Source organism: Sphaerodactylus townsendi, linkage group LG15, assembly GCF_021028975.2.
Source record: "Sphaerodactylus townsendi isolate TG3544 linkage group LG15, MPM_Stown_v2.3, whole genome shotgun sequence".
Lineage (NCBI taxonomy): Eukaryota > Metazoa > Chordata > Lepidosauria > Squamata > Sphaerodactylidae > Sphaerodactylus > Sphaerodactylus townsendi.
In genome coordinates, this window is record NC_059439.1 from 14,028,926 (window position 1) to 14,055,932 (window position 27,007).

A 27,007-nucleotide genomic window follows, 5' to 3' on the forward strand; every position below is an offset into this window, starting at 1 on the left:
CCATTTTTCACGGACAAAAACTTCTTTAGCCGTAGGTGGAACTTTAATAGCCAGATTTGCAAGGGCGGTGGGAGAACGGGTCCACCTTCCGCCCACCCCCACTGCCGTGCCAGAGATGAGATGATGAAAAGGTGGTGGGGGGGGGGGGCTGGGAAAAAATATAAGGGGAAACATTTCTATTTGCTTTATCACACACTCAATTTCCTAAATTTGTTCAGCAGCCAATTATTTTCCGCGTTAACGTCTTGAGCCGCTCGCGCCTGATGAAAATGAGCAGCCATCAGAGTTAAACTTTGGAAGTGACCTGTGAAGGGGCTTGGAATAATTACGTAAAGGAGTCAATTTATTTCAGATTCCCCCGGCTGGGAGAGAAAAGAGGAAAAGTAAGGGAGGGAGGGAAGAGAGAGAGAGAGAGAGAGAGAGAGAAATTAAAATAATCAAGTGCTGATTAGATGATTAGAATTATCAAAATATCTCTTTGACTGGAACCCCCTGGAGGGCCACTTCTTTTAAAAAGGTCACTCCAATTATTTCTCAGTGTCTTTTCATTCTCTGAGATGACTGTGCAGAGCAATTCTCTTTCCCTACCCCTCCACCCCACCTTCACCAACCTGTAATGACCAATTCTGAAAGAAATGGTGATCCGAAGGGTGAAAAACAGAGGCATCTCAAACAGCAGCTTTGCCAAGAAGCAGTGGCTGATTTTAAGAAAATAAGACCCAGCTATTGTGGGTTTTCTGGGCTGTGTGGCTGTGGTCTGGTAGTCTCTGTGCCTAACATTTTGCCTGCATCTACAGCTGGCATCTTCAAAGGCATGTCACGGTGAGATGTGTTTTTCTCTGTGACACCGTATGTTGTGGCTAGTGGTAGACACACTGTGCCATGGAGAGAAACGCATCTTACCATGGCATGCCCCTGAAGATGCTAGCCACAAATGTGGGCAAAATGTTAGGGCAAAGACAACCACACCACGGCCACAGAGCCCAGAAACCCACAACAGCTAGTTGATTCCACCCATGAAAGTTTTCGACAATACGAAATAAGAACTGCTTTGTTGGATCGAGCCACCACTATTCCCAGCTCTAGCTAGTTAAGATGATACTCCCAGAAAGTTCTCTGGCAAAGGACGATGGAAGCAGCCAATCCCCCCCCCCCCCCCCCCCCCCCCCCCCGGGTAGCCAACAATACAAGAAGCAAGTCAAAGAAAAAGTGCCTTTAAGATTCCAGCCACAGTGTCTGTGAACATGCAGGTTCCATTTCTAGGTCTCATCCCATCTACCCCTTAGTAGACCTTGCCCTCTAAGAATTTGTTTAATCATGTTTATGAGATCTTAAGAAGTTTTCACTATGGACATTTTTGTATGTTTAAAGGACCTTGATTGTCTTCATAACTGAATGGATCTACCCATCCTGACACAGATGCCTTTCGTACATTTCATACTATTAGTTTTCAGGTGGAAGTGACCAATGAACCTGCACCAAGCCTGCAAAATGATCATGGAGATGGCTGGCAGTCTCCAGATACCACCTGTAGATCTCCAGATACCACCTGTAGGTTGGCAACCATAATCACAACACCTGTGCATCAATCAAATTCCAGCAGGGTTGACCTTGGTCAGCATTTGGATGGGAGACCTCCAAGAAATAGCAGGTGCATGACACAAAGGCAGATAATGGCAAACTACCTTTGAACGTCTCTTGTCTCGAAAGCCCCACTAGGGCCTACACAAGTCAATTGTGACTGGAGGGGGGGGGGGAGTTAGTGACCAATGTATAATTCTCCCCCTGCAGTATGAAGTGGCCCAACCCATTCTTCCACCTTAGAACTCTGCAGCCGTACTTCCGCTTCATTCTGCTGCATGTGAAGACCTGGTCTTGATACCCTTCCCAAAAAACTTGTAAGGTTGGCCTGGAGCCCTGTGGTGCCGCGTAGTAAGTGGCAGCACTGCAGTCAAAACTCTGCTCATGACTTGAGTTCGATCCTGACAAAAGAAGTTTGGGGCAGCCAACTAAAGGTTGACTTCCATCTTTCCAAAGTTGGTAAAATGAGTACACAGCTTGCTGGGGGTAAAGTGTAGAAAGTAATGAACAAAAACTACTACTCCCTGGCTCCTGGCAAGTGCAAAATAAGTGTAGGGTTTAATTACGTGTCACAGTGCTCACATATATTGTTGCACTAGACAATAATAAAACAAACCCAGCTCAGACAATAACAAAGACTTCATTTAGATATCACAAATACAAACAGCAAAATACATGAAACAAAAACCCAGATGAATGTCACAAAAATGGGAAGACTGGTAAGGCAAAAATTCAACAGGTAAGTTCTCCCAATAGTTCAAAACGAGGGTCACACATCTGAAGACCGAACTTCCAGATAGTTAATGCCTATTTCACTGAAGTTGTTCAGGCTTGATCTCTTCTGAATTTTACATGAGCATTTTACAGGAGACTTTTGTCTGAATAGACCTTCTACTGAATTAGGAACCAATAATGGCTATCTAACTAATTTGCCTACTCAGGAATCCCTATAGGAAATACACATTTGGGAAGTGATCAAGTCTGAAAACCTTTGGCGAAATGGTCATTGTCTGTCTGGAAGTCCCATCTTTGGAAGTGTGACTCTCATTCTGAACTATTGGGAAGTGAAAAAGCATTGACTTACCTATTGTATTTTTATCTGGACGTTATATTTCCCTTACCAGTTTCCCCATTTTTGTGACATTTGTCTGGGCTTTTGTTTCATGTAGTTTGCTCTTTGTGTTTGTGATATCTGGATGCAGTCTTTGTTATTGACTGAGCTGTGTTTGTTTTATTATTGTCTAATAGCGTGATGATGTGTGTGGGCGCTGTGACGTATAATTAAATTCTACACTTAGTTTGCCCTTGTAGTAGAAAGCAGCTTCCAAACACGCCCCTACAGCAGAGGCATAGCAAAGGGGAAAAGCACCCAGTGCACTGGTGCTTCCTCTGCCCCCGCCACACCCTCATCACGCCCCATAGGGGAGTGCCCCCGGTGCGTTGCGCACCCCCCGTCCCCTTGGAGCTACGCCTCTGCCCTACGGATACTGCCTTGGTTCTTCTGACAATGCCTCCTTGGTTCTTCTGAAACACCTCCTGCTCCAAAGATGAAGGAGAGTGGGCGGCAGGAAGCATATTGACGGTTGCAACGGTGCTCATGAGCATCATGTTGGGGATTCTGCTCTGCGTAAATGTGGTTACCTTGCCACTAATGCATTATCATCAGAGCTACTGACACAGGTGTACCAAATCACCATGTGAGTCAGTGGAACTATGCAGTCCGAACCATTGATCATCACCAAAACATGAAGCCTGGCCACGGGTGGTTGTTTCTTTGGGACCGTCCTGCTGTATCACTAACACACTATCAGGTTGGAAAAAAAGAGTGCCTCGTGAAGATGCAGGTGGGCTTTGAATCCAGTGGTCGGACTCTGTCTATATTCCACACGTGGAAGTGCAACTTCTCCACTTTCCCTCTTCCTGAGCTGCCCCGGAAAGCTCTCCTATGTGGTGTCGTGATGAAGAGTGGAGGACTCTGATCTGGAGAACTGGGTTTGATTCCCCATTCCTCTGCATGAAGCCTGATTGGTGACCTTCGGCTAGTCACAGTTCTCTCAGAACTCCCTCAGCCCCACTGACCTCACAGGGTGCCTGTTGTGGGGAGAGGAAGGAAAGGCATTTGTAAGCTTCGTAGAGACTCCTTGGGGTAGAGAAAAGCAGGGTATAAATCCAACTTTTCTTCTTCTCATTAGGCTACTCTAAGGGTACTGTGTGGGGAGAGGTGGAACGCTGCTGTAAGAGAAAAGAAACAACTCCCCTCTTGGACATGTATATCTTTTCAATGGGATTCGCCCCCAGGACTTCCTCCTCATATTTCATACTCCTGAGTACCATGGTAGCAGAATGAAGATTTTGGATTTACATCCCACCTTTCTCTCCTGTAAGGAGACTCAAGTTGGCTTGCAATCTCCTTTCCCTTTCTCTCCCCACAACGGACACCTTGTGAGGTAGGTGGAGCTGAGAGTTCAGAGAGAACTGTGACTAGACCAGGGGTCTGCAACCAGCGGCTCTCCAGATGTTCATGGACTACAAATCCCATCAGCCCCTGCCAGCATGGCCAATTGGCATGTGAGTAACCTAAAGAGGGAGCATGTGACCTTGCTATCTCCATTGTCACTCACATGCTACACTTCATTGTTACTCACTTGCCAGGCCACTCCTATTCAGATTCCCTCACCTACTGACCTTTACTCAGAGGTATATATACTCCACCTGCTTTCCTTTCCTATTACCAGATCCTCTGAAAATGCCAGCCACAGATGCAGGCAAAACGTCAGGAGAGAATGCTGCTAGAACACGGCCATACAGCCCGGAAACCACACCGCACCCCAGTCAGAGAAATATTTTCCTGGAACTCCACAAGGATTCACCAGTGCTCCTCCCTGCCTTCTCATTCCTGCCACAACTGCTGTCTTCAAAAGATTCTGCAATCTGGTAACACAACACCCTGCAGTGCCTGTTTTAAAATGTACCAGGTGGGCTGAGATCTACCCATGCAGCAGAGCGAGTTGGCGGTCTTGAAAGAATGGTCATATTGATAAAGACTAAATTCAAATTCCTCCAAATCAATAAAACCCTTGGAGACAATGAGCTCATGACTCTTCTGGGATCTAGTGGGGTTTTTTTTGAAGGGAGAGCATTTTACTTAGGGGAATACTCAAATCCCCCTGCTCCAAGTGGTACGAACCCACTGAACTATCTCAGGATTCTACCATTTCACTCTGTGGCACATTTTAAGATTTTAAAGGTATGTATCTCATCCACGCAGATCCAGTTTGCAGAGCCACACAGCATTCATAGCATTATGTGTCCTTTGCTTAAAGAGTTCAGGATTGTGTACAGGACCCCCCCATGTAGCCTCACAACAACCCTGTGGAGTAGGCTGAGGGAGATAGACAGAAACTGGCCCAAGTGAACATCATGGCTAAAGAGGGAGTAGAACCCAGATATTTCTACTTATACGCCAGCGTTCTGCCGCTCCACCACACTGGCTCTTGGGCTTTCTATGCTGATGTCTCCACAGAGAATCAGCTTGGGGCGGAGAACAGCATGAAGGGCCATTACTTCAAAATTGAGCTGGGGGGTCTAGGAGATAAAAATCACGTTCCCCTGATGTTTGATGATGCCTTTCTTTTTCTTGTTGGAACTACACATTCCCATTGACAGTACAAAGAAGGCATCCTTATACATAGGTCCCTGCAATCCCCCTGCTGTGACTTTTTTGAATGATGGGGTTGGATGCTGGCAGATGAATTGGCAGTATCCAGTGTCCTTAAAGCTTGTTGTACAGGCCCACTGAGGATCCATCTACCTCACTGTCACATCCTCAGGGGTGGCCAACCTACGGCACCCCAGATGTTCATGGGCTACATCATGGACCAATTGGCCATGCTGGCAGGGGCTGATGGGAATTGTAGTTCTAGGTTGGTCACCCCTAAGTTTCTGGAGGTAATTTTTTGTTTGCTGTCAAGTCACACCTGATTTATGGAGACCCCAGTGGAGTTCTCAGAGACTTTCAGAGGTGGTTTGCCATTGCCTGGCTCTGCGGCAGGACCCTGGTATTGCTCAGAGGTCTCCCCATCCAAATATTTACCAGGGTCCCCTGCTTAGCTTCTGAGATCTGACAAGATCAAGCTAGCCTGGGCTGTCCAGGAGGCATCAGTGGTAACAGTATTTGGCTCATTATATTCTTCCTTAGCAAGGTGATGTCATAAATAAGCAGAACTTTGCAGATGAAAAAGTGGGTTATTTAGGGTTTTCTGTAAAGGAGGCATATTTACAGGAGATCGGTTCACAGAGCCCTCCCAATCTCTAAAGCAGTCTGTCTGGGTCTGATTAAAAGCTACGTGCAGAGCCTTTAAAGAAATCCAGATGGTCCTAATTTCGAGAAGCAGGTGTGGCAATTGAGCAGTTCTGATCTCGGTGGCCAGAAACATGGGATACCTACTGGTCCTTGTCCCCAACAGTCCACGCATCTGACAGAGACCAGAGCAGGGGCAGCGCTGCTCACCCGGCTGACTCATTGCAGAAAATGTCACCTGCCTCACTACGGGACATGTCCTGCATATCTGACTATGCAAAAGAACTTGCTGTTTGGATGCACTCACAGATGTTCTGCTTTTACCCCCGGGCATGTGACAAAACAACCCCCCCAAAAAACTTTTGTGAGACAAGAGGCAGCGCTACCTCATTTTGATGGAACTCTGTAGGTCAAATGAAGGGAACTGAAAAAAAAATGGGAAGCCGTTGATGGGCCAAATGCTTTTCTTCTTGTGGAAATTACTGAGACGGTTCTTTGCACTCAAGGAGAATCTGGAGGGAGGGAGGGGGAGGAAAGAAGATGGCAAAGAAAAGAAAGGCACTTTTTTTTGACAGCAATGGTTTAAAATGTTTACTTTCTGTATCAGCTCAGCTGCACCTTCAAAACTGCTGTTTCATAAATACAACCGAGGACAGCGCAAGCTATAATTTGGAGATAGCAACCGCAGGACATATCTAGATCCGTTTGCGCTTCTTTAATTAAATACTGCATTATGGCTTGTGACAACTTCATCACTAAAGCGTAAATGAATGTGGAATTAAAGTGTTACTTAGACTTTGAATGCCGTCACGTTTTGGGGTCTTTTTTTGTTTGTTTTGTTTGTCTGTTCATGTCTTTTTGTTTTGTTTTTTGGGGGGTTTTTTTGGCTTCTCACTCTCCATTTCTCAGTTGAACAAAGAAAAGAACCATAAAATCAAGATGTTTGTTCATTTACAGATGGGGCAGCCGTTTTGGGGGGAGGGGCAGCAGGAAAAAAAGAAAAGAAAATATAGGCTCGGTTTTGGGAGTCTATAGTACTGTCTCTTCTGAGGATACTGTGATAGAAGGCAGAATTCTTTTGATGGGAAATGGCTGAATATTAATTGTGTGCGCGACTCTTATCTTTCAAACCGGGCTCCTTAGGAATGATAGTTTCCCATGGCTGAGGAATTTTGCTTCTTTTGTGTTGCACTTAATAGCCTGCTTTTAATTTTCAAACTGTTGATTTGTCACTTCTGTTGCAATAGCGGCCACTGGGAATTCATACAAATTTCATTTTTGATCATCACAATTGGAGTCAGTTACATAATACAGTTCTTCCAGTCTCTGTTGTCCTGTCTGTACACCCCCCCCGCCCCGACCCCCAGCCAGGGTCCATCATATTGGAAGACTTGAAAGGAGTTATGGGGCTACGGCAAACTTATTTTATTCCAAGAAATATAAGCCTCGATCCCATCAATCTATCTCTGTTTTTTTCCTCTAATGAAAAGCCAGGCTGAACGTGACATTTCATGGCACCAACCACTTTAAATGTTACCAACATCAATCGGATTTTTAAATGTTACCCGCATCTCGCACGGATCGGGAAATGGTTTTATAATTATCTCTTGCTCTCTAAACGAACAGAGAGATTTCCACTGCTGCTTGCCGGGCTGTTTGGGTTTTCTGTTTTGTTTTCTTTGCTTTAAATTTTTGAATGCAACCAAATTAAATGACAATGCATATTTATAATCTGAAGCTCTGGGAGATAAAAAAAAATAAAAATTTAAAAGCTTAGCAAGTTTTGTGTCAATTTGCAGTTGCCTTTTCTCCTAACTTTGGGATATTAGAGGAAGTTCTACCAAATTTTATAGTATGGGAGGGCTGCTTGGGGCTGTTTAAATTTTATTATTGTTATTTTGCAAGAGCATAATTGGATTCACACAAAATTATCCCTGTTCTCTGTATTACCGCAAAACACTGATAGAAAGAAAAGAAAGATCAACAGAGATTTTTTTTGAAAGCTTCCAAGCGTTTTGGAAATGGTTTTGGCTCAAGGTTGTGCTGAAACAACCTTTCACATTCATGTTTTTTGAACCCTGAAACCCAAATAGAAACAATTGCCTTTCTTTGAGATAATTGGCGTCCTTCAATAATTAGTTGTGTTGGAATCAATGCTTTCTAGTGCCAACAGAGACGCATCAACTCAATAACCAACTTGGGCGGATTTGCTGAAAGTGTTTAGAACTAAATCTTTGTCTAATAAAGGCAGAGTTGGTTTTCTCCAAGAGCTGCTTGTTATAAACCTGCCTTTGGAAAATGGAAAGACTGTCACATTTAAAGACACAAATTTCCCTGATAATATATTCGAATGGAAACACACCGAATCCAGGACGACACGGGCATAACTAATAAATTTGCAATATTTCAGCCTCAACAGCTACTACGGTTCGTTTTAAAGATTTATGCGGTAAAAAATTACTCGGCGATGAATGGAGTTTATTCTGTGCTGGATTGGAAGGTATAAGGAATTAAACTACTGTCTTTAACAGTGTATTTATTATTACCTCTGTCAAAGAACGGAGCCTTTAACAGCGTCCGTGATAAATTTCAGCACAAAATAAACGGGGTGGGAGAACAGCTCACATGCAAACATGCATACATATATATTATATATAAATATTATACAACTCACACGTGGGGAAATCCTGCATGTTTGTCTAGTTCTTTTTCTACAAAGGATTAACTGGGTTCTTGGAACAAAATAGGAGGGCATTTAGAATAGGAATGGCTAAAATAAGGGACAATTACAAATGGGGCTGTAAGGTAGGTTACTAAAGGGTTGACATCTTAAATTAAAGGAGGCGTTTGCAAATAATGAACAGCTAGTGAGGCTCTGCACATATTACTAAATGGCACTACTCACTTGCTGTTGAGAGACACACAGCAATGCAAGCTTGCCTTGGTGATGCCCATCAAAGTAATGGGCACTTTCATGCTTACGTGAGACCCCTGTTCAGTGACAGCTTCTTTGGACAGGAGCAGCTTACTTTGCCAAAATCCCAAACCCCATTTTCCAGTCCACTACAGAGGGAGATGCAAACAGGACAAACTCTCAGTGTTCCCAAGTTTAGATTAGAACAGACAGAAAGCTGGGCAATGTCTCCATCTTTTTCATTCACATGGGAACCAATCCATCTGCACGTTTGCCCCAGGGCGAGCCCCGTGGAAATAAAGAAGAAGAAGAGTTTGGATTTATATCCCCCTCCCTTTCTCTCCTATACGGAGACTCAAAGGGGCTGACAATCTCCTTTCCCTTCCTCACCCCACAACAAACACCCTGTGAGGTGGGTGGGGCTGAGAGTGCTCTGAAGAACTATGACTAGCCCAAGGTCACCCAGCTGGCATGTGTTGGAGTGCACAAGCTAATCTGGTTCACCAGATAAGCCTCCGCCGCTCAAGTGGCAGAGCAAGGGATCAAACCTGGTTCTCTAGATTAGAGTGCTCTTCACCACTACAGCACACTGGCTCTGAAGCATCCTTGCACAGATCCTATTCATTTTAGCGAGACTCAAGTGCAGTGGAACTCTGCAATGAGTTGTGATACAAGGGGTTGGATCTGTCCACTCTATCACTAGCAACAGCCCCCAAAATCTGTGCACAGCCTAAGCTTTCTAACAGGGCCCTCTCTGTTCCAGCATGCATACATACTTCACAATCTCTTAATGCAGATTCAATTTAGCAGGCTTTAAAGTTCTCCGCTGCAGCCGCAATCTGAGTCCTGAGGGGGTGGATTTCCAACCCCCACCCCCCAGCCCAGCCTTTCGATGCTTGCTGATGGGTGAAGTGGGGATTCCAGTCCACATTAGTAGTTGAGTTACAGAACCAGGTGCTGGCATTTCTTCCTTATTAATTAACACTAAAGTACGAGACTATGATCTTGCGCGCGATGGAATACAACTCCCTTAGCCTTCCCTTCGGGTGCTGGTAGATTCAATATTCCACTGCAGTTAAGAGAGTCTAATACTCGCGGTGGATTAAAGAAGCAATAGCTGCAGGTGACTTTAAGGGCTGCCTGCTCCCACCTTTTAAATAACCCATGATATATCCACAGTCAGAAGACTAAACAGAGGGGCAAAACTCAGATTTTTCCCCCATCCTGTTCATGCTATATACTCCTGGGAGAACTACAGGTTCAGGTCAACTTGTGGGATTCTGAGAACAGAAATGGGGGGGGGGGGTTGTTATAATTCTGCTGGAATAATTATGAGGGAATGGAAGTCAGTGAGACTGTCTGAGAATTTGGAAAATGGGTGGGCTTTTTTATGGTGGGGAGGGCAGTGAATCCCAGAAAGGAGTTTATATATTCTAGAAGAGAACCCAGGTTGCACTTAGCTCAGTCTGGATTGGCAGGGGGTGGAGGGGGGGGGGGGGGCTTGGGTCTGTAGAAAAAATGGGGATTTACATAGTTGCAGATACATGAATTTTGGAATGGGACAGCTATTGCTCAGAGGTGGTTCATTATAGTGGGGGAAGCATGCAATTCCAGCTGTAGCCCCCACCTCACAACATTTTTTGGTCTTTTTTTTTAACAGAACGATGTATAGAAAATTACATGGGAGGAATGAATTCTACAGGGGTTTGTTTCTGGATGGCTGGTTCTTGTCTGAGGGTGGAAATGTGAAGGGGGGGGTTGTGTAAGGGGAAGCTTTTTGAAGGGGGGTACAAGGTGGGGAAATAGCCTTAAGCCTGAATTTGACCGGCATATGACCGTTGCCTTCTAGCTGACCTCAGATTCTATTCCCAGGCCTTTTCCGATTCTATAGTCTCCTGTCCCCGTGGGGGTTATTAATGGAAGTGAGAACACAACCCCCCCCCCCCCAGCCACCATGACATCCTTCGTCATTGCAATGAAGCTTGTTAAGAGTGGCAAGATGCCCGGGGGTAGGGGGGAGGAATGATGTGTGGGTTTCAGTGCCACTTGCGAACACAGCCTCTGTTGAAATCAAAGCGGCGCAATCCAATTGTTTTTCTCCCCCCACCCATGTAAAAATGCTGCTTGACCCTCCCTGCGGTGATGCCAAAAATCCACTAGATGTCACCAGCCTCCTCCTTTCTTTCCATGGTCTGTGAAAATAAAAACACTTAAAGCAGCAGAGGACATTCACAGTAGTAGATTCCCTCCCCACTCCCTCCCCAAAAGCAGCCAACTAACAAAATAAAGGAAATCTTGATGAATCAAAAATAATTGTGCCCCCATAAAAATCACATGGGCCGAAATGGGGGAGAACGGGGTCAGTCCACCTGAACAGAAAATAATCCTGATTGCAAACAATTACCGAGGCCCTTTCCCCACTTACCTTAAACCAGGGGTAGGGAACCTGCGGCTCTCCAGATGTTCAGGAACTACAATTCCCATCAGCCCCTACCAGCATGGCCAATTGGCCATGCTGACAGAGGCTGATGGGAATTGTAGTTCCTGAACATCTGGAGAGCCGTCCGGTTCCTACCCCTTCTGCCTTAAACCCCAAGTGCACTACTCTCCCTCCCAGTAGCGCGGGGTCCCCCAGCACTCCCCACTACAGGGGCGGAGTCAGCGCAGCCGCCCCGACGCTGCCACTGTCGTGCCCCCTCAGCGCACGTAATACCTGGCGCCTTTTGAAATGGCGCCTTTTGATGTCCCCGTGTGGGGTCGTGGGGAAGCCGGGGCATGCGCCGGGAATTGTGCGTGCTGGGAATTGCGCGCAGCAACCCTTGGACCAAGGTAAGTGGGGAAAGGGCCCTAGACATTGGTCAATTCCATCTGGTAGAAATATAATGAGTTGACGAAGGGAAATATCCCGGTTTAGGGAAGAACTTCATGTGAGACACTCCCCCAAAGCGAGATTGACCCAGTATAGTTCCCTCAACTCGGGTTTTTCAACCCCCCCTCCCCCGCCCGCCAAAATAGCGATCTTTTTGAAAAATCCCAAGTTGAACCCACTTCTGTGGGAATGGTACAGGCACTCAACTGCTTTACTTTTCCCACCTCACCACCCGTTCTCCCACCTGACGTCACATCAGTTTCGTTTCCGCTGATCTGCCGACTGGTGTGATAGCCCACTATTTCAGAAATGTCCCCCCAGCATGTTTTCTCCCCTTGGCAGCAACCGTGAGCGCCGTTTCACCCAAATGTGTACAGCACAGGTGTCAAACTCGCGGCCCTCCTGATGTTATGGACTATAGTTCCCATCATCCCCTGCCAGCATCCCCTACAGTTCCCATCATCCCCTGCTTGGATATGGATGAGACCTATTGCTTTGCTCCCTTTTTGGACAGATTTTATTATTTCGCATATCACAATAGTAGAGAGGGTTGCAAGCGTAATGTTTTTTTTTCCACGGTGTAGAAACAGGAGGGGGAGGTCCTGCTTGGGTTCTCGGGGCTGCTGTAGATTCTCCACCATTCAGAAGTGCTCCCTTAGCAGAGGGCGGGAGTGGGTGGGAGGGGGACTGTGGTGATGGAACAGCCAATCAGAATGCAGGCAAAATGGGATGCTCACACCTGTGCATTTGCGTTGCAAAAAAAAGTAGTGCGTTCATGTGAAAAAAATGGATTGTTTCCTTCATGGAAAATGGGCACCAATGAGAAGGGCAAAAATGGAATAAAATAGACCTAGGTTCAAATATAACAGATGTAACCTGCAATTATTGTGGTGTGCAGAATCTACCATTGAGGGGAAGAAGTAAAGTTCGTCCCCAGAGGCTGTTCCACATTTTAGATGATAACTGAGTTTGCAATATTGTGTGGCAACAGGCATGGCTTTCCCAGTAGTGGCTCCTTCCCCTTGGTACCTACTCTGCTCCCTTTTAGGCGCTAGGTCAAAATGTTTCTCTTAATTAAAGAGTCTTCCAGCACCATTTTAGCATGTTGTTACTTTATGCTGGTCCATGGTCTATTTTTTATGCTCTGGTTGGGTCTGTAATGCCAGATTTTTTAAAATCAATAACTGTTTTTATTATGTTGCATTTTGTAATCTGCCTTGGGCAGTTCCTTGCATAAGTAGTATAAAACATTGCTATCTATGTGGACAGATAGATATATTCATGCAATCCTGACTTTTTGATAAGGGTGCCTGTGTATTGCATGCAACTCCAAACATAGTGTTTTGCTACACCTCCTCGCCAGCCCCAGAACACCCTCGGCCATGTTGGTGAAGCTTCTCGTGCTGACGGGCCTAAGGAAGTGCGATGGCTTCTGGGTTGGGTGCTGAGGAGCTGCACACTGCCCGGTTACCAGGGTAAGACACCCACCACCGACACATCTGCCCCTTGTACTGGTGGGGTGGGAACCCACACCAGTGCAGGGCTGGGGCAGCTCCAGAGAGAGGTCCAACCTCCCTCTGGATTGGGCTGTTTGAGTTTCTTCAGTGCAACAAGGTGGCTTACAGATGTTTGAACCTGACCAAATGGAAAGGACTATTTGCACTTCATGCCCTGACTTGGATGGCCTGGGATAGCCTGATCTCATCAGATCTCCATAGCTAAGCAGAGTTGGCCCTGGTTAGTACTTGGACAGGAGACCACCAAGGGTTGCTATGCAGAGGACGTCAAACCATCTCTGTTAGTCTCTTGCCTTGAAAACCCTACTGGGTCATTGTAAGTCTGCTGCGATGTGATGGCACTCTAAACACACACATTTGCACTTCGTGGCTAGCCAAAATGCCTCGTCGCATCCTTGAACGGGTCCCCAACAATGCCGGAGAGGTTTGCACGGCCCGTTCCCCCTTGACTTGGCCAATGCTGGCCGGGCTTCTCTCGTCCACTCTTGAATCTCGGCCAAGTGACTCCGCCCCTCTGCCCCGAATCACGTCTCCCCATGGCTGATGAACGAAATGTCAGACAGGACCTTAGCGGCAGACGTGCGCATTCCAAACAACACCAGATGGATTTTTATATTAGCTACTATTTCATGTTCAAGGCACAGCGACCGCGCCACTCTCGGAAAAAAAAAGAAAAAAGAAAAGAGCAAGCAAGCAAAGCCACCCAGCCTCTGAGCTGCTGCCACGCTTGCTTCGCCGAGATTAATTCTGCAAAATTAATTGGGACAAGATTGAAAAGGAAATTAAAATGCAGCTGAGTGCACAAGCTTTTCAAACACCTTTCTCTCTCCGCCCGCTCCCTGCCCCCTGCTGTTCAACTGCCCCCCCCTCCTCACACACACCAAGCTTTATTTAGCCTCCGTTTCTTCCGTGGTCATAGGTGAGTTCTGTTGCCACACGAATCAATTTGCAAAAGGAAGACGCTGAAGACCAACGGGTGACACGTGAGGAAGTTGCGTCGGAGCTCCAATCCGGAGCCATTGAGTGGAGTTAAAACTAGGTTACATTCTCATGTGGCAGAGGAAAGAAAGAAATCAAAGGCAGGTATCCGGCTCCGGGAATGCCAATAAACATAAAACTCAGCCCTATTGAGATAACAATAAATCACTTGATTAGCCTAAATTATAACTGGTGGTTTTAAATCTATGTGTAGGGGGGAAAATGTAGAATGATGTATTTGGGAAATCATAATACTGGCTTGGATCCCAGGGCTGGTGATAAAGGAAGACGGGGTCCCCTTTGACTATGCTGGGGATCGCAGGACCTGCAAGGACAAAAGCCATGTGAGACGGGGGCTTGTAGGATCATAGAGGATTGGGCAGGATTGAATGAAAAAGCAGGCTGAGTCCCGCTCATTCTAAATATTAAAAATTGGTTTATTTTATTTATTTATTTATTTATTTTGAGTTTTTTATACTGCCCTACCCCCGAAGGGCTCTGGGCAGTGAACAACAGTTTTAAAACATACAATCAAGTCCATTTAAAATAGATACACCATTTAAAAAATAGTCTTGCCAGCAATAGACAGACTTGCCAAATAGCAGTATGTAATGATGTCACTGGCAATGAGCTGATGTCACTTCCTGGGATTAACAGAGAGTTTTGCCCAAATGATGATGTCACTTCTGGGGACATGGGGAGTTATGTTAATGTGTTGGGACGCTGCCTGTCACTTGCCATTTTCCAGCTTATGTTACTCCAGAGGCATATCTAGGGAAAATGTAGCCCAGTGCAAAATCTGAGTTTTCTGCCCCCCCTGGGGCCCCCGGTATGAGCAGCTGCGATTTTCCACCCCCATGTGACTAAATGGCTGCAGCCCGGGGATATTTGACCCCATATGTCCCCCTGGGCAGTACACCCCTATGTTACTCCTGCCACCCAGCTAAGCAGCATGGGAAGTGAAGGCAAACCTGCCAAAGAAGTAGTAAAGAATGACCAAGAAACATCTTGGCACTGGCACCAAAGTATTTGGAAGGGTTAGTCCTAAGTAAACTGCAGGAGAAGTTGGACATTTTTGCTTAATTACAGTACAGATGATTTACACTAGGTATTGGCAACAGAATTGGGGAGGGGAACAAATTGAAGAATTGATGACTGAAAATTTGAGAGATGGTGAAAATGTTATGAATGACTACTTATGTGGAACAAGAGAAAATTAAGAAAAAGTAGGTGCCCTGGAAAAAAAAACGAGAAGCAACAGAAGGAGGCGACTGTCTGGTTTCACTTACGTGGTGTCTGAGATGTAGAAAACTGTTTTAGGTTCAGCCAATAGTTCAAACTGAGCCACTGAGGTCTTCGATGTTACTTATACAGCAGACCAGCCTTTATGCCAGTCAGATTCAAAGCTGCTTTTCCAGTGGTGGGATCCAAAAATTTTAGTAACAGGTTCCCATGGTGGTGGGATTCAAACAGTGGCGTAGCGCCAATGGGGATGGGCGGGGCACGACGGGGGTGGGGCCGGGCATTCCAGGGGTGGGGCATTCCTGGGCGGGGCTGTGGCAAGGACGCAGCCGCTGCGCCGGTCCTTGGGTGGGAAACGAATGCACGCAGGCGCAGGCTGCCACGCACGCCAGTGCACCTCCTGCTAGACTGCGTCAAGTTCTGCGCACTACTGCTGAGAGGAGGGGCGTAACTAAGGCAAGAATCACGTGGCAAAATCACCAATTAGTGACCCCCTCTCGGCACACACAAATAATTAGTAACCTGTGAGAACCTGCTGGATCCCACCTTTGTGCTTTTCTATGAAGGACTTGCATGAGGTTGGGGAGGGGGTTGAGCTGATGTTCAAGAAACACCACTGCAGACTTCCCTTGAATGTGTGGAAGTAGTTGTATGGTTCTTTGCTTCCTCTGATTTATTTGTTAACTTATTTCTTTCATACCCGACCTTTCTCCCAATGGCCACCCAAAGCAGCTTACGTCTTTCTTTTCTCCTCCGCTTTCTCCTCGCAATAACCCTGTGAAATAGTTTAAACTGAGTGCATGAGACTAGCCCAGCAAACTTGAACGGTAGAACGGGGATTCGAATATGGGTCTCTGCAAATCCTACACCAACCCTGTAACTACTATGCCGCGCTGACTCTCAAACACATTTGAAGTATGTTTCTTCATACAAAAAGTATAGGCGCAAAACCTCTTCACTCAACCAGCACGCTTCCATTTTCATTTGCAAGGACCAGCTGTTGGAAATAACTCTCATTTAACTTAGCATTGCAATGCTGCCAAAAAGCCAGCAGAGAAATTGGGGAGGTGGGGGGGGGGGGATAAGAGGCAGTTCTGAAGGGGTTCTGGAGTTGAAAATTGAAGAAATGATCCGTCATGATCATGCACACCCATGCAATATTTGCAAAATTATTATTTATTATGCTCATACTCTACCTTTCTCCCATCATACAACTCAAATCTGCATATACCAAAGTTTCCAGGACTCATCTAGGCATTGAACAGATTGAAACCTACATCTCTGAAGCAAGGTTCTTGTGTTCTCATGTTCTTAAGGTCATGTGTCTTCATGTTGTAGGATCAGAGCATCACCCTGGCAACGCAAGTAGGACCTGCATCCATGTTTCACACATGCACATAATCTCGTCTTTTCTCCTCATCTGATCGCACACAACTTGTAGGCATGAATTAATTTGACCAAGTAATGCATTCACAAAGAGTTGGAGAAATTCCACTTGGAGTTTCTGAGCTGTGGTGACAGTCACACGTACAAATAAGAGTCGATATAAGGTACAGTGGTTAGAGTATCGGACAAGGGATCAGTTAGACCCAGGTTTGAATCCCCATTCTGCCATGAAAGCTTGTTGGGTGACCTTAGGCCAGCCACCCTCTCTCAGTCTGACCTCCCTGACAGGGTTGTTGTTGTTGTCAGGATACTGTGGCAGAGGAGAGAATGCTTTAGGACTTCACTAGGGAGAAGAAGAGTTTGGATTTATATCCTACCTTTCTGTCCTGCAAGGAGTCTCAAAGCAGCTTACCAACTCCTTTCCCTTCCTCTCCCCAGAACAGATACCTTGTGAAGTAGGTGGGGCTGAGAGAGTTCAGAGAGAACTGTGACTAGCCCAAGGTCACCCAGCAGGCTTCATGTGGAGGAGCAGGGAAACAAATCAATATCACCGGAGAAGAGTCTGCTGCTCATGTGCAGGAGTGGGGAATCAAACCCGGTTCACTAAATTAGAGTCTACTTGTTCTTAACCACTACATCATGCTGAGGCATAAATATCTAAATAAATAATGGCAGGAAGCATACCAGATACCCAGGAAAACCCCCAAACAAAAAAAGCAGCATAATACCTTTTATTAAGACTAACCCAAAACACAAAGCAATGTGGAAGCTTCCAGACCCTGGCCACACGGTCTGGAAAAGCCGCAACAGCCTGTGTGGAAACTTCCAAATTCTGTTTGTGTTTTGGGAGGACGAGTTCCTAATTACAGGTATTCATATGTCTTTTTTAAATTACTTAGAACCAGCATGGTAACCTGCACCCTATTCTTACTTTGAGATACTGATATCTAAGAAAAGGGTTGTGGAGAGAGGAAAGGGAGAGAGAGGGCCTTTCCCCACTTACCTTAAGCCCCACGCTACTCTCCTCAAGTAGCGCGGGGTCCCCCGGCACTCCCCACTGCTGTCGCGCCCCCTCAGTGCGCTGCATCCCTGGTGCTCTTCTAACGGCGCCTTTTGATGACCCCGCACGCGCCAGAAATGACGCATGCTGAGAGCAGCGCGCAGCATAAGGGGGGGTCGTGGTGAGTGGGGAAATGCCCAGAGATGATTTATATATTTGCCTCATGGCTGAGGGGTGCATCAGGCATTGCATGAAAAGAGTGGCCCCTGTCCTTCTGAAATAAACACACAAAATTTCTGCAATGCCTGATGGGAAGGTCTTGGCCAATCACAACCACAGAATGCCAGTGTGTTCTCAAAAGCCAAGGAAGATTGAATATCTCCAGCCGTTTGGGGTTTCAGAGACCTGCATTGCTCCCCACCCATTCTTATGATAAACAAAACCAACACAAAAATATGCAGAAACAGAAATGCTTCAAAATAACGAATGGAAAAAAAAATCACACACAATTGCCCAATTTATTCACGTCACTGAATTTAGCTTTTCATGGTGCAGAAATTGGATGGAGCACAGGAGTTTATTATTATTAATTTTTAGCATGTGGCCCGGCTGGCTTTGGTACTAAGGGCTAGACAGCAAACAAATCTCAAAAGCCTTCAACAATACAACAAAATCTTTTTGTTTACCCTCTCCTTTGCCGTGCTTCCCCACCCCCAGATACACCTGCCAACTACTCCATCAGCTAATTTCTTCACCTGCATGCTCGTGGTAAAGATGCTCCCTTCACCACGCAGAATCCCTTTCGTGTTTCTCATACAGCACACCTGGTCAAATAGCCCAATTCCCTTTGTTATTCTAGATCAATTATGTACACACTCAGCCTCTTATCCAGAAACCTAGACCAACTCCGCTATGAAGGGTTTTTGAAAGCGACAGTATGAAGAGGGAGAGAGAGGCTCCACAAAGAAGTTGGAGAGACAAAACTATGACTTACGTCCATCGTTTCCAAACATCCTACCTTCAGAGAATCTCATGAACCTGCCTTATACTGTCTTCAATCCTTGGTCGATCAAGGATTAACATGGGTCATCCATGGGTTTAAACTGGGGGGGGGGGGGACTTCACATGGTTCCCGCCCCTGCTATCGGGTCTGCCTCGCATTATCTGCTCCAACCTGGCTTAAATGACAATTGCACTATCCGTGATTCTTTTGAGGAAGGCCAGGTTGGAGCCACTGCCGAGTGAACAGCCCCACATGGGAGGCACGTTACTTGGACATGGCTTTCTTGTTTCCTCCCCTCTCCCTCTCCTGCAAAGCCACGCAAGCCACGCAGGAGAGCACCAACCTGGTACGGCTGCAGGGGTCGGCTGTCGCTGGCTGCGTTGCAACACAGTGGAGAGGGCCAGGGACAGCCACAGCGGATAGGCCTCCATGCAAAGGTGCATTGCTCAGCTGCATTGGCTCCGGTATCACCTCCCTGGTGCTATGCGAACAGCCCAGGGCTGCACCGGGCTCATTTATCTTGGCTGCACCCCATGTTAATTTTGCCGTATGGAAAGGGCCAAGGACACTCTTGCCTACTTTGGCTTTCCAGGTACTTCAGTTGGGGCCTTTCACAGCCCCCACGGCCTGATCTTCTTATGTGGAGAAGGCAGGGATTGAAATGGGAACGTGGAGGTTCTACCACTGAACGTGGAGGTTCTACCACTGAACCTCAGCCTGGTCTTTCCAAATAATCTTGCCTGCTGCAAAATCACAGGACGCTGCAATGGAAACATTTAGCATATCTAGGAGGAGTTCTAGGGGACACACTGACTTCATGTGGTGCACTGGTCCAGCCCACTGGGTTTCACTGATGCTCTCCACTTCCTCAGCATCCTCCCTAGATTCATCAAACCCACCATGAGCTCATCTTTTCACCTGCAAAGGAAGCACCTGGACATGATGGCCATGTTTAGGTATTTGAAGGGATTTTGGTGAGGGAGCAAGCTTGCTTTCTGCTGCGCCAGAGACTAGGACCAGGAGTAATGGGTTCAAGGTGAAGGAAAAGAAATTCCACCTAAACATCAGGGAAAACTTCCTGACAGTCAGGGCTGTTTGACAGTGGAATGAACTACCTCGGAGTGTGGCGAAGTCTCCTCCTTTGGAGGTTTTAAAGAGAGGCTGGATGGCCATCTGTGGGGAGTGCTTTGATTATGTGTTCGTGCATTGCAGGGGGTTGGGCTTGATGGCCCTGGGGGTCTCTTCCAACTCTATGAGTCTATGAACACACAACCCACCTTCTTTCCCACCTTTCTTCCATCAATGCAACTCCAAGAACATTCATTGAAAGAAAGAAACCAGAATCAGTGGGCACTCCTTTCTTTCCTGCCTAGCAATGTGCTGCCACTTCTACATTTTTGGATTTGGATTTAATTTGTGAGCTGAATTACATATTACAATTTTTAATGAGTCAGAGCCCGGAAACCCCACTGCAGCTGTAAAGGGCTGCAAGGGCTTGATGTGGCTCAGGAAAACAGCATGGAGGGAGGGAAGGCAAGACCTCTTCCTCCCCCCACCTGTGCCATGCTCCCAAACTGAACCTGGCCCCTGCAGTTCTTTGCAAAGCGGCTCCCCACCGCTGCGGTGTGACTGCAGAAAAAGCAAGTCTAAAAAGTAAACATGTATCTCAGACTTCAGCATTTGGAGACCATGCACTTCTGACTTCCTGCACTTAGACATTTGACTGCCTGTGGTGCTTAAACCGCCACCCATCTTTCTCCCATCTTTGAGAAATCAAGGAAGAGATGAAAAAGGCCTGGACTCCATGCTCTAGAAACTTCAACATGTCTCTATGGTCTTTATCATAGAGACTGAGAAATTCCTAGAGCGTCATGCAGACATTATATCGCATGCTCCCCAAACTCTACCCTCCCCAGGCACTGCTTTCAAAATCTTCCAGCAGAGTATAATCCTTTGCAGAGCAAATCCTATGTTATGCCCTTCAAAACCCCTTGAGTTCAATGGTCTTAGAAGGGTGCAGCTCTGCTTAGGATAACACATGGGTCCCTTCCGCACATGCAGAATAATGCACTTTCATTCCACTTTCACCGTTGTTTGCAAGTGGATTTTGCTGTTCCGCACAGCTGCAAAGTGCACTGAAAGTGGATTAAAAGTGCATTATTCTGCATGTGCGGAAGGGGCCACTGTTGGCCCACCAAGCCAGTTTTTCTAGTGTGAGCGATTGTGGTTCTGCAGGGTCTGAGCTAGAAGTTCTTTCACATCATTAACTACCACATCCATTTTAATGCAGATGCTGGGGATTGAACCCAAGACCTCTGGTGTACAATGCAGGTGCTCTAACACTATATCACAGCACCTCCTCCAATTACTGAACTTAGAATGGGGGTGGGATGGTTCCATGTAACACTGTGGCAGTAAAACCATTCTGGGTACCTTGCTAAGGATATTGACCAGATCTCCCCGTTGGAAGGTCAGCTCATCAGGACGGCCACCGGTACAGTCCCACAGTGCTTGGTAGTAATTGGCGTAACTTCTTGCGAAGCCTTCTGCAACCAGAGCAAAAGAGAGACCAGAAAAAAAATATAATTGCCTTCAGAGCAACTGCAACAAAATGGGCTTAATTCCAACTCAAATTTAAAGGACATCTTAATTTTGGGTATTTATCCAAGATCGGCTGCCCCCAGGCCATAACCTTGCCTGCCTCAGCCTCAGCTGGCAGCAAAGGAATGGAATGCTGAGTGCCTCCAAGCCGAGACTGTGCATGGATACCAAACGCCAGGTTTCCAGAGCATCTACAGTCTCTCCAGATTAATGAATGCCAGAGCTGATTCATTGCTCCCCGTTCCTTATACATATTCATTCCAAAATTCTTGTCCAAATGTCTCTCTGGAGTTTGGAGTTGCTAATAACCTGTTTCGAAAGGAGAACGGATGCATTAGGAATCGTTTGTTGTTCTTATCTGTTATTTACAAATTTTGTTCAGAGCACTTGCCGCAGCGTCCGGTTCATTTGTATCGCCTACTCCTCTGCATTATGCTTTTCACAACCGTAAGGATAAAACGCTGAAAAGAAGCAACCTTTATGCGATTGTGTTATTCTGCTGCATGAAGATTCTTTTGGGGTGGTTTTTACCCTTTGTACAGTAATCACACGATTGTTCTATTTGCAGTGTTCTATCGGCACACACGTATGCATCACAAAACACGGAGTGTGTGTGTGTGTGTGTGTGTGGGGGGGGGATTCAAATACACCGAAGGTATGAAAAACAGCAACGAGATGTTCATATTCCAGTTCTAGGTTTGCATTCAGAAACTGTCCTGGTGAACTGGAATAAAGGAAGGCTGAAAGTCAGTGCGGAACACAGGTCTGGTAAAGGAAAGGAATGAAATGGAAAGGAAGGAAGGAAGTGTTCCCAGCTCTACTTTTACAACAGCAAAGAGAACAAGCAGCCTGAATTAGGAGCTGAAGTTTGTACCCCTCTGCCTAAGTTTTCAGTCCTCTGCCTAAGGATGCCAGGTCCACCGGGTCACTGGCAGAGGATGGGGTGTACAGTTGTCACATCCAAATGGGAAACTCCTGGAGATTTGGGGGTGGAGCCTGTGGAGGACAGGGATCTCAGTGGGGTACAAGGCCATAGAGTCCACTCTCCAAAGCAGCCATCCTCCAAAAGCTTCCATTTTCTCCAGGGGAACTAATCTCTGGCCCTTTCCCCATTTACCGATTGTTGCGTGCTACTCACGCTGAATGACGCGGGGTCTAGCGGCACTCCCCACGACAGGGGCGGCGACAACACAGCCACCCCGACTCTGCCGCTCGCGCGTCCCCTCATCGCAGGTCATTTTTGGCACTGTTTGGAACAGCGCCTTTTGAATGACCCTGCATGGAGCACGCGGCAGTGGGGAAGTCCAGGTGGTTACCCCGGGTTTCCATTTTCCCGCCACCTGATGATGTGGACCCTCCTGTCCAATCAGGGCATGGCAGGGCATTCGCAATGTGGCGGGAATTTTTTTAAATTTTCAACTGGACAAATCCTCGACTATTTGTGGACACAAGATATCGACAAGATGTGTCCACAAATAGTCGTGGATTTGTCCAGTTGAAATTTTTTTTAAAAATCCCGCCGTATCGCGAATGCCCCGCCATGCCCTGATTGGACGGGAGGGTCCACATCATCAGGCGGCGGGAAGATCGTGAACGCAGCAGCAGCCAATCAGGACACCCCCTGAACGGATCATGGGGAGTCCTGCCTGGCTGCTGCGCGGCTGCCAGTGCTCATTTAGGAAGGGGCGGAAGCTGCGGGGGGGGGGGGGAACATGACCTCGCGCTGAAAAGGTCCCGCAGCAGATGAAACCGGTAAGTCTCCACGTTATTTTTAGAGTGGGGAAACGCCCTCTGTTGCCTAGAGATGAGCTGTTTCTCCAGGGGTTCTCTAGGCCTGTCAGGAAAAGCCTTCCAAACATCAAAGGGGATCTGTGCGCTGTCATGTTAATGGGCCCTCGGTCTACTTTCGGTTCCCCACCTTTCCCTGATTTGCAACATGTAGCGAAATAGGAGCACCCAACCACCGGTGCCATGCCAGCCTTGAGAAAGTAACGGCTGTAACATTCCTGTCTTGTTTTACTCTGCCTTTGATAAGGAGTGTGAAAGTGGGGAGGGGGGAGAACTCAGGGATAAAAGGCTGTACCCAAAGTGAGTTCTTTAGAACTGGCTTCTTTTGAAGTCATGCCGATGTCTGTCAATAAAGGCTGCTGACTGAAAATCCAGAGTCCTATATTTGTCTACAGATCTGAGGCTCGCCATTAAGCCAGTTCTAAAGAAACAACTTTGGGTATTCTCCCCACTCCCACCCACTTGGAGGGTACCATCCTAAATGGGTGTGGGTTGGTGCACCTGAAGCTAACCGGATTACCCACCTGGAGTCTGGCATCCCTACCTCTGACCTGAATTAGATTTGGCTTATGCTTAAACATACACTTCAGGAAACATTTTGTGGGAACCGGAGGAAGTCTAGCTATGGACACTTTAATGTGGTCACGGGGGAAAGAGAAGAGTCAGGTCTTCAGGACAAGTTTCATGCAACTTGGCCTTCTTGGTACTGGAGGAAGGGTGGTCTGGATTCTCTGCCTCAGGAATCAAATGCAGTGACAAAGAAACCATAGTCTGGGGAGCAGGGGGAAAACTGTATAAATATTCTCTTCGTATGATGTTCTGTTAGCTGCAGAGCTGCACACCGCAAGTAATGTCGAGCACTGAAATATCACTGTCACCCCTTGGAAATAAGAAATTCCAGTTTTCGAGGTTCTTTCTGCAGTCAGAAGGACTAGAACCTTGCTTTACCCATTTCTCAGGATTGTGCATCTATACCCAAAGCTGGACTCAAACAGTTTGATCCTGTAGCTGCAGCACCGCTGCAACAGCATGCAACTGTTTGCTTATTTCTTCAGAAAAAAAACTATGCCACATTTAGTTCACCCTCCAGTCATAATTTCAGGTTCCACCACCAGAAATTCTTGAAGAGAGCTTTTTTTCCTGTCATTCCGGGGTTGATTTTTGAAACATGACATCAGAGAAACGATCCTTTCCAGCAAGTTAGGTGTCTAGAGCTCCGATAGCACTACTTCTAGCCTGCTATTGCCCAATTACTTAGTGCCAATAATAGCTCTTCTGGGTAGCACTTTGCAAATGACTATTGAGGTTTAACAGGTTGATTGTTTTTCATTTCTGTGGTGGGAGCTCCTTGTACCCTGAGCGTCTGCTGCCCAGGATTTGAATCCTGCCCCCTTCCCTACTTGAGCTTAATTGAGAGCAGCGTAACTTCACTGCCACTGATATAGTCCTGCTGTAAAATAGGGGGCACGTGTGTTGACAGGAGAGGGAGAAAACACCGTTCTGAATTGGATGTCAGGGACTTTGTGGCCACTACCTCCTCGGATTAGCGTGGCCAGTTTTAGATTGCCTAAATGTGCTGAGGGCATTTTCAGAAATGGGTAATGGCAGAACAGGGAGAAAATTGGTCTTGGCAACTCCACGTGAAAGAAAGTAGGTCTGCTTTCTTTCATTTGAGATATTAGAAAGGGAACAAGGGATGAGGTTTAGATGTAAGACCAGGAAGAGAGCAAAGGAGCTCATGTAGAAAATTAAAAAACAGCCCAGAGCTCAGAACTTCTGATCTAAAGAGAAGAGAGCCAGGGATCATCTCTAGACAACAAAAGGATGGATTCCAGACTCATCCCGGTCTCTTTTCTCTTATTTGAAAATTACTGTCCATTCCCATTTCTCTATTTTGCTCAGTTCTGCTCAACTTTATTTTTCTTCTTTAAAAAAAATGTTAAGATCACAGTCGCAGGGGTAGAACTCTGACTTTGCTGAAGCTCAGAGGTTTAGCTCAGTGGTCCCCAAGTGAAGAAGAAGAAAAAGAAGAAGAAGAAGAAGAGGAGGAGGAGGAGGAGGAGGAGGAATTTGGATTTACATCCCACTTTTCTCTCCTGTAAGGAGACTCAAGGTAGCTTACAAACTTCTTTCCCTTTCCCCACAACAGAAACCTTGTGAGGTAGGTGGGGCTGAGAGAGTTCCCAAGAACTGTGACTAGCCAAGGTCCCCAACAGGAATGTAGGAGTGCAGAAACACATCTGGTTCACCAGATAAGCCTCTGCTGCCACTCAGGTGGAGGAGTGCGGAATCAAACCCGGTTCTCCAGATTAGAGTCCACCTGCTCTTAACCACAACACCATGCTAGCTCTCAATAACATCTTGCATCCTTTAGAGGAGGAATTGTGAACAGTGGAAGTTTAAACACCCATCATCATCCTTGGCTTTACTCAGTTTTGTTTAAAGCACTCTTCCATCTTCCTCTAGTCACAAGGGCAGGGGATTGAGATGGGGGCTAGGAATAGCCTAGGGCCCCTCTTCATCTAAATCTGGCACTGCCGGGAAGCCTCGGTAAGCTGCCTTGGAGTTGCACCATGGAAGAAAGGCCGGATATAAATGAAACAGATATACTAGATAAGGATTCCACCCAACTTCTCCCTGCCAATTAATTAAAGGAAGCTGAATGAGAGCAACAGACAGTGGGCCTAAAGCAAAGAGATTCCCCTCAGATTCTTTTGAGTGTTTCAGCTGAACCTTCCACACTTTGGAATTTGCTCAAAATAAAAGTCATTGGTGTCACCAGTAAAGAGCAACACCACCCTCCCTCCCACACAAACACCAATGTTTTGTTGAAATTCCTTTGGACGCCCTTGAAGATTTCACTACAGAATGGGGTGAAAGCACCTTAAATAGGTACTGCCTAACCTCAGAGGCCTTGAAACAGAAGATAGAAGAAGAAGAAGAAGAAGAGTTTGGATTTATATCCCCCCTTTCTCTCCTGTAGGAGACTCAAAGGGGCTGACAATCTCCTTGCCCTTCCCCCCTCACAACAAACACCCTGTGAGATAGATGGGGCTGAGAGAGCTCCGAGAAGCTGTGACTAGCCCAAGGTCACCCAGCTGGCGTGTGTGGGAGTGCACAGTGGAAACTCATGAAAGGATTGCACCATGGCACCTGCTGGTGCCATTCTTGTTGCCTCCTGAAAGTGGGTGGAACGACTGTAAGGCAGGGCTTGTTACTGGCTTCATGAAAAGAGTTGAAATGGAATTAAAGAGTTTTCCATTGTAGGATCAGGAGGACTGGTACATAGCTGAAATGTTCTTAGCCAAAGGGTAGTTGCAGTTTCAGTTCACGTTTTTCTTCTTCTAAGAGATTAGAAGAGAGGTTAGGATTCAGTCCCTCCATCACTTCTCTCCTGTAAGGGAGACTCAAAGAGACTTACAAACTCCCTTTCCCTTCCCCCCTCACAACACACACCCTGTGAGGTAGGTGGGGCTGAGAGAGGTCCGAAGAACTGTGACTAGCTAGGTCACCCAGCTGGCGTGTGTGGGGAGTGCACAGGCTAATCTGAATTCCCCAGATAAGTATCCCACAGCTCAGAAGGCTGACAGAGCTGGGAATCAAACCCGGTTCCTCAGATTAGATAAGCAAGCTCTGTAACCTCCCTAAGCCACTGCTGCTCCAAAGATAGCAGAAGGAGAAAGGTAACTCTTGGCTAGCCTTTGCTACCTTCACTTTCCTGACCCATTTTCTTTTACCCCCTGCTTGAGGGGGTAAATTCCAAATTCCACTTGAATTTCTACAGAGAAGTCAGTGGGAACTGGCATGGTGTAGCAATTAAGAGCAGTG

At 46.6% G+C, this 27,007-nt stretch overlaps 1 protein-coding gene across 1 annotated transcript in view; it reads right to left on the reverse strand.

Moving 5' to 3' along the window:
- SKAP1 (src kinase associated phosphoprotein 1) overlaps positions 1-27,007 on the reverse strand; it is a 125,111-nt gene that overhangs the window by 46,430 nt on the left and 51,674 nt on the right. The window contains exon 7 of the mRNA XM_048516442.1: positions 21,224-21,336. Within this exon, the coding sequence (XP_048372399.1) occupies positions 21,224-21,336 (113 nt within the window). The remainder of the gene's footprint in view (positions 1-21,223; positions 21,337-27,007) is intronic.